This window comes from Portunus trituberculatus, chromosome 43, assembly GCF_017591435.1.
Source record: "Portunus trituberculatus isolate SZX2019 chromosome 43, ASM1759143v1, whole genome shotgun sequence".
Taxonomy (NCBI): Eukaryota; Metazoa; Arthropoda; class Malacostraca; order Decapoda; family Portunidae; genus Portunus; species Portunus trituberculatus.
This window is the reverse complement of record NC_059297.1, coordinates 2,748,182-2,756,670: the sequence shown is the minus strand read 5'-3', so window position 1 is coordinate 2,756,670 and position 8,489 is coordinate 2,748,182. Positions and strand designations below refer to the sequence as shown.

General features: G+C 38.0%; 1 protein-coding gene across 1 annotated transcript in view; it reads left to right on the top strand.

Annotated features, from left to right (window-relative positions):
- The window catches only part of LOC123518398 (protein unc-79 homolog), a 94,268-nt gene that overhangs the window by 5,704 nt on the left and 80,075 nt on the right, over positions 1-8,489 (top strand). The window contains 2 exon segments of the mRNA XM_045279210.1: positions 247-339; positions 886-1,071. Coding sequence (XP_045135145.1) covers positions 247-339; positions 886-1,071 — 279 coding nt within the window.

The following is an 8,489-nucleotide window of genomic DNA, read 5'->3' as shown; positions in this document are numbered from 1 at the left end:
GAAATGTACAGTTCAACTTCTTTGGTGTGTGGTGTGTAGTATAAACCTTGGTCAGTGTGGTCAGTGAGGATCTGTCTTTGCCACAGTGGCCTAGAGGCTGAGGTGTGAAGCAGTGGTTGATGTGATGGTGTAAGTGTTTATGGCTCAGCTGCCCAACTTCATAGAGATGTCAGTCTGAAACTTCTCCCCTCCCCCCCACCATGATATATTCTTTACATATGTCAACCCTTAGTTATTCCTCTTAAGGTGCAGCAGTGGAGGAAGGAGAGGAGGAAAACTATGCCACTGCCTCTGTTCCAGCTGTTCTTATGATGGTCTTCCAGTACACTGACAACTCAGGTCAGTAAACTAGAATTAGGCCAAGAGTTTAAAGTGTCTACCATTCTAAATATTACCACTATGTGTATGTGTAGTGGCTGTCACTTGGGTGTTTTACCCATAGAGATTCTAAGGTAGTAGCTACACAGTATTCATACATTCATGCATTTTTTAATATTTTTTTATTATTTTTTTATGGTAAGGTTTATATTGGACAGACTTTGTGGAGTCCTGAACAAGATTAGTTTTAAGAGACTGTTATTAGCGAAATTCTATTTTAAGGCATCTAACTCCAGCTTGGCTAATTTAACTAATTTAAGTCTTACAAAACACATAATATATGTGCTTACTATTTCTCATAAAGGAATAGGTACAAGAACAGTAGTACTCTCTAAACACTCTATAAGATTATATGCTAAGAAAAAAATTCTGTAATTACTTTGCTGCTGAAGTGAATGGTCTGCTTTATCTCTCTCTTTAAGGGGAACTCTGAAAACAACTCTCAGAATAGGCAGAAAGAGATAGAGTCCTCCCATCATGAACAACTTTTCTTCTGTACCACTGCAGCCTACCATTGTGAGCTTCTGGAGAGCCTCATGGCCCTCAAGCCAGATATTGTCAAGGACCTGTTGTGTGTCATTGCGTTCGGCACCCCCTCCTCCCGCCCACCTGCTGCCAACCTTCTCTTTTACTACTGGCCAAGCCTCAACCCAACTCTGTATGATCGTAGAGGAATTCACATCAAGTTCAGTGGTGAGTCTGCCTCCTTTTTGAACATTCTCCTTATTCTAAAATACTTCTCATGTATTTCCTTTTCTTGTTTCCTCTCTGCCTCAACACTAGTCTTATTATTATGGATTTTTTTTATTTTTTATTTTTATTTTTTTCAGGGAGTATGTTACAAGTCAGAATAAGTGGTGTGGCTAGGATAAAGGATAGAAGTTGATGAAAAGAATGATAGGTGTTGTTCTCTCTCTCTCTCTCTCTCTCTCTCTCTCTCTCTCTCTCTCTCTCTCTCTCTCTCTCTCTCTCTGCTAGTCCTCTACATATGTCAGTGTGCACCATCATATCATAGGACGGTGTCAAAACCATTTATATTTTGTATTGAGTCTTGTGAGAAAGTTCTGCATTGATTATTGTATCTTATTAATGTACTCGAAAGTGCAAGTGATTAAACTTTTCTTCAGTCAATAAGTCATTAATTGAATCTCATAGAATACTGTGCAAAACCAGTGTTAGATTAGAATAATGAAACTTTTTTTTTATCTGAAGCTAGAGGAAATGTTCATTGTGTGTGTGTGTGTGAGAATAATCGATTGTGAATGTATACTGCTAATTAATGATTTTCCTAGCCTTGTCTGAAATTTTTTTCTCCCAGTTCAGGTAATCTTAATCAAATGAACTTGTGTAGCTTCATGTCAAATGTAGCAATGACAGTGCTTATGATATGACATCACCCTTAACATCTGATTTGTGGATGAATTACCTTGCCATCTCTCTCTCTCTCTCTCTCTCTCTCTCTCTCTCTCTCTCTCTCTCTCTCTCTCTCTCTCTCTCTCTCTCTCTCTCTCTCTCTCTCTCTCTCTCTCTCTCTCTCTCTCTCTCTCTTGCTGTTCATTTAGAGATGGAAGGCATTAGGAAATCAGATGGTGACACTGGTGATGAGGTTTTCAGCATATTGTGTTGCCAAAGTCAGTGTTAGGTAGTGCACTGAAAGGTAATCCAGTGTGTGGGAGATCTCTTGCAACAGAGTGACACACAGGACATGTACAGCTAACCAGCCTTATCATCTTTCCTTGCAGCTCACAGGAGATTAATGCCTTATGTTGTAGTAATGTTTCCTTCGAAGTGACAATGATGTGTGTGTTGTACTGTTGTCATGGTCTTTTAGTTCGTATATTTTTCTTTTTTATGAACAGAATTTCGGATTATACAATTTTCTCATTCCTTGGTTTTCATTTTCTTCCTTGCCTCTCATCTCTTAAACCATCATGTACATCAGTTTTTCTTTATTTATGCTACATACTGTATTCTTCCTATCTTATTCTTGACATGAGTTTATTTCATATCCTCATCCTCTTTCTGACTAGACACTAAAATCAAATAGTCCAGAAATGGTCTAATTGATGTGGCTGTAGGGAAGTGTTCATAAATGTTTATTTCAGGCATACAGACAAAGGCTTACCAAGAATAACTTTTGATATCTGTGGCACAACTGTAAGGAGATCTGTCATTGTCTAAAAAATGTCTAGTTTTCTTGATAGATTTTCAAATGATTTCAAATGATGGCTACACTGGGTATTTATCTATTGATTTCCTCATTTTCACATACACATGTATATAATTTATGAGCTCTCTCTCTCTCTCTCTCTCTCTCTCTCTCTCTCTCTCTCTCTCTCTCTCTCTCTCTCTCTCTCTCTCTCTCTCTCTCTCTCTCTCTCTCTCTCTCATATTATTGATTTGGTACATACATTATGGAGGTTGAATACTTAGTTTATTTACAATATGATAATCATTTACCCGTTTATTTGTGCTACACAAGTGCTGCTTTCCTGAATTTCCATTGATCTTCACATACAGACATCAATGAGTGAAAAAAAGTACTGACTTTTTTCTGCTTTCTTAAAGGTGCCCATTTTGTTGTTAACTGAAATACATTTAAAGCAGCTAAACCTATGTAGGCTGTAACTTCAGGATTACATGAGTCCACTAGCGTAAGATTCCTTGCTTTGTGTAGCATCATCTGCATCATCACCATTTGATGAAGGTGCAGATACTAGAATGGTCATTGCAAGATGGGCCAGATTCACAAAATACTTACTCATTTTATATGGATTGTCCATTGTTCATTCATACATACACTTGATTTGTAAGTTTCCAGATGCAAGGGACAGAATATAGCTCTCCATATGTTTGATATCTGGTGCCTGAATGATTATCAATAGTTTAGAATTCCTGTGCTGAATGGACAGTGAGTGACTGATAGTTACAGAATTAACCACTGATGTGTGGCAGCATAGATAGCACGTTATTTAACATTTCTTCATGTGCAACCATAAGAAACTAATACTAGGTTTTACCATAAGTAGTGTCAAATAGACACTGTACAGTAACCTTTGGTGTAGGTTCTAACCAAGTGAACAAAGAAACTGTTGTTGTGAATGTCCTTTATGATAGAAATCCTCATCCTCTGCTCAATATTTCGCTCCAAAGTGTGTTTTTATTAGGATGTGGCAACATGACAGAGGTGGTGGCAAAATGGGTTTGGTGGTGTAGCCTAACCCTTGTGTTCATAATGCTGCTCAGCTGACACATACTTTCTACTCAGGTTGTTGATAGATAACAGAGCAATCATATGATAATGAGTATATCAAATATGCATTCTTTTCCATATTTAGCTGGCATTAATAATCAATGTGTTTATTATTCATCAAGTGAGTATCATTAATGGATGAGTTTGGAATGGGGAAGGCTTTATGTGTTGGAAATATCTATTCTCCTTCCGGTACCTTCATCCCCTTAATTGTCTTTTCCTACAGTGGCCATGTCACCATTGTCACACCTCACTTCCATTCATAGTCCACCTTTTGAATTAATGACAATGTTTCTTATTTGAAGGAGAGAGTGTTTAAACCAACAATGAAGTATTAAGCAGAATTATGATTAGTGAAGAAAATGGAAGAGAAAGGTTGGGTGTAACAGAGTCAGAAATGTTCAGGTGGATGTGAAGAATAATACAAGTGGAAAAAATCAGGAATCAATTAATATTGGGGAGAAGAATGCTGGAGATTGAGGTGCAGGAGTGGCACAGAGAGGAACGTCAAAGCAGGGCTGGATAGATCTCTTAAGGGAAAACTCAGGAGGAAAACAACTCCCAGAGGCTGATGTACATGAGCAGACTTAGCAGAGGACAATTGTGTGAGAAACCCTGATTCTACACAGAAATGGAGTAAAGGTGTCTAGAGAATGAAGAATTCTCACTTGACATATGATAAAACACAACTCTGTTTGCTAGCTTGACAAGAAAGAGGATTCATCTCCTCTTTACTTCTTATTGTGTCATCACTTGATACCTTCCTCACTGCTAACATTGTGGTACAAGCTGCCCAGAGAAGTAATGGTGGTGACAGGAAGCTGGGCAGATGGTATTGCAAAGACACCCTGATGACGGCATTTATTGTATGAGAGTGACTTTAAAGCTATGAATTGGCATATCTGAGTGTTATTTGATGAAGGTACTCATTCAGTTTCAAAAGTCTAACCTGTGAATTCAGGCTCAGTCAGCCAACAAATTAGCTTTTCCTCATAGGTTACGCGTATCAATAGCGAGATTTTGGGTAGATTAACTTGTATGTCCGTCAAATTTTCAGTGGCACTGTACGTACATACATACATATCTCCATTATTTGTGTATCATTTGTTGGATGTTGGCATTGAGTATTTCAAGTGTTCCCATTTCATGTACGTCATAAATTTCTCTTTCAGTTTTTCATTGCCTTCCACCACTCATTGGCTCAAAGGAAATTGAATGTGATCATAGAGATGCCATCTATAATGAATTTGTGTTTTGCATTTTTCACCACCACTACCACCACCACGTACCACCACCACCACCACCACCACCACCACCACCACCACCACCACCACCACCACCACCACCACCAATAATAATGCTAAACTCAATGATTTACCCAATCCCAGCTTCCACTTGTATTATTTATTTGCTCTTTGATTTACGAGTACCTTCATTGATTTGTTGATTTTGATTTGGTGTTACCTTTTCTTTGATGTGTCTAAGGGTGACAGATGTGGCTGGTTCACCCCTTTAGTGTCAGTCTCTCTTTTGTCTTTATTTTGTTGTATCCTTGGGTGCCATGAAGAATGATTTAAGGCTACAAAATACCTTATAATATTTTGGTGACATTTTTATGAAGAAATGTACTTCTGGAAATTTATTAACTGTATAGCCAGTGAACAGTGTTATTTGCTTTAAATGTTAAAAGAATGCATGAGGCAGTGTAATGAATAAAAGACCGACGGGCAAGCTGTTCACTGTGGCCGTGGTGAAGGCTGGCAGGTAATGGGCCAAGCAGCCACCTCTGTCTAACTGGTCAGTGTTACAGCTTTATTTTTGTCTTATTTATTTATTTTTTTTTTATTTCTCTCTCTCTCTCTCTCTCTCTCTCTCTCTCTCTCTCTCTCTCTCTCTCTCTCTCTCTCTCTCTCTCTCTCTCTCTCTCTCTCTCTCCATTTTCTTTTATTTATTGCGAGTTATGTTTGTCACAATGATTTTTTTATTTTTTATTTTTCACATTCTCAGTCTTGCTATTTGTGTATGTCTGTTTTTTGTCTGTTTGTTTGTCTGTCTGTATGTCTGTCTTTGCACACACGCTCTCTCTCTCTCTCTCTCTCTCTCTCTCTCTCTCTCTCTCTCTCTCTCTCTCTCTCTCTCTCTCTCTCTCTCTCTCTCTCTCTCTCTCTCTCTCTCTCTCTCTCTCTCTCTCTCTCTCTCTCTCTCTCTCTCTCTCTCTCTCTCTCTCTCTCTCTCTCTCTCTCTCTCTCTCTCTCATTGTGTTATTTCTGATAAAGGGTTTTTCTTTACTATATCCACCTTCCTCATCCAATTTATTATTCAATTTATTCATACTCTATATCTGTCTTTGCTCTTCTTGTCTTCTGTTGATTTGTTTTTTACTTTCATATTTACTCTCTCTCTCTCTCTCTCTCTCTCTCTCTCTCTCTCTCTCTCTCTCTCTCTCTCTCTCTCTCTCTCTCTCTCTCTCTCTCTCTCTCTCTCTCCTACGGCAGTATACAAGGTTTTAGCCGTGTTGGTACTTGTTACCTGTGCAGAGATAAACTTGGCCTGCAAGCAGACAACAACAGACATACATGGTGAAAGAGACAAGAAATTAGGTTTTGATATGTAGAGTTCAGATTTTAGTAGCCCCAAAGTGATGATAATGCTGTTGCTTCTTTCATTTTTCTCTCCTCAGTATAGTGAATGGAGGAACATTCTTCCATGTGTTTCCTCTCAGCCTCTGAAAAATGACGCTCCATAAAGCTATCTGGGTTTTCAATAATCTTTTGGAATTATTTTATCATTGCAAAATTAATGCTTAACATGACAGTTATTTAATCAGGAATGGTTATATTGTCAATGTGCACAGTATGGACATTTCCACTTGTGCTAGTCTTTTTTTTTAATCTTGGTTAAATTTTGCCTGGTGACAACACTGATTGGTCCAGACAATAAATGCTTTCTAAATCTTTCATGATCCATAGGTCTAGTCTTGCCAAGTTTGTATTTAGGATATGGACATGAATTTTATTTAAAAGAAAGTTAGTTATGTAACATTATAGAGATATAACAATATAAAGTCCGCAAAATGATATTAATATTACCACGTTCTTCACATTCATTAAGATATGTAATGCCATAGACAACTGACGTCTTTGGTAATGTATAACTTTATACGTATTTGAATCTCAAATTATTTCTTGAAAAATTTTATAAAGTTTGTTAGCTGGCAATGTAGGGAAATTCAGTAACCATTGTTTTCTTTTCACAGTATAAGATTGATAAAGTCTCCTCAAAACTAGTTTTATACTGTATGTGAACATAAAGTCTGGCTTGTTAGAGAATGTCAGAACCAGTACTGAACACAACAGAGGAGAGTATGTGCTGCTGAGGCAATAGGTGTTGAGTTGGGACTGTAATTCCTGTATAGCACAAATTAGAGGTGTCCACCTTCTCTGGTTTGCAAGTCATGATGAGTGATACATACATATATTTCAAGCATATGTGTGTTGAATTTTGACCATCATGTTCACAAGCATTCCCATGTGTCTTTAAAACTCCTGAGTATAAGAGGACAGAGCCACTTGTCAACCACCTTGTGTGAGTATTAGCTGATCAGCACATTAGCCAACGTCTGCATCAGGTCCTGAAAGCAGAGTTGCCTTGACATGATAACACGATATACCCTTCCTATCTCTATCTGACGTGATCAGCTGATTGCCGTGGTACAGTGGAACCATGCGCGCTTTGGGGTCCGAGGGATCTCCAAGCGCACGGGTTCGAATCCTGTCCACAGTCCGAGTGTAAGTTGGGCTTCCTCACTCGGGGAAATGGTTTCCTAGCGGGTGGGCTTTGAGATAGGAGGTACCCTAAACAGTATCCCCTTTAGCCCATAAATTCCCGTGAAAAGCCCACATGGTGTTAAAAAAAAAAAAAAAAAAAATGAGGGAAAACTCCCATTGAGGGCCTTATGGATACAGTGTGTTCTTATTACTGTTTCTTTCATTCATGTCACACACACTTCCTTGATTTGTAGATATCCCTCCCCTCTTGTGTTGAGTGGTTTGTGTGATAGATCAATAGAAAAATGTGAATCTTTTCCTTATAGAATTACAAAGCATTGCATTATTGTACTGTACAGAAAGTAAACTACACTAATGCTAGTTTAGTCTTCTGAATTAATGTATTCATTCACAATGGAAAAGTACCAGTGTACTACTTTTTAATGTAGGTGTCTCAGGAACCTTTGGCTACAATTTTTAATCATATACATGCATTAAATTACAGATCTGTAGATGCTTACAGATGCAGATGTGTTCTCATGCAGCAGTCCTCATCCAACACTTCATTAGCAGAACTTGAAGTAACTGCTCATAAAAGATTCATTATTTTGTAAACTAAAGATACTTCTAGAAAAGATTATCAAGTTTATTTGAATTTTATTCAAAATTTCCCCTCATTGCCTCAGCTACATTTATTAAAAAAGAAATTGTCAATTTGCCAAACCCATTTTGATAACTGTTTTCATCATTTTCCATTTGGTCTTCTGTTCCTTCCTTTACTGCTCCAAGATATTGTAAGTAATTGTCTCTAAGAATAGTTAACAGCATTACTGGATACTGCTTTCTCTTTTTAAAAAAGTGTCTTGGCTGATATAAATGTTAGCACTCTTTACTACACCATCTCTCTCTCTCTCTCTCTCTCTCTCTCTCTCTCTCTCTCTCTCTCTCTCTCTCTCTCTCTCTCTCTCTCTCTCTCTCTCTCTCTCTCTCTCTCTCTCTCTCTCTCTCTCTCTCTCTCTCTCATATATTCATAAGTTGAAAATCCTCTGCCTTTCTGAAGGCAATCAAAACAGTGTCTGCAATGGGGCTTA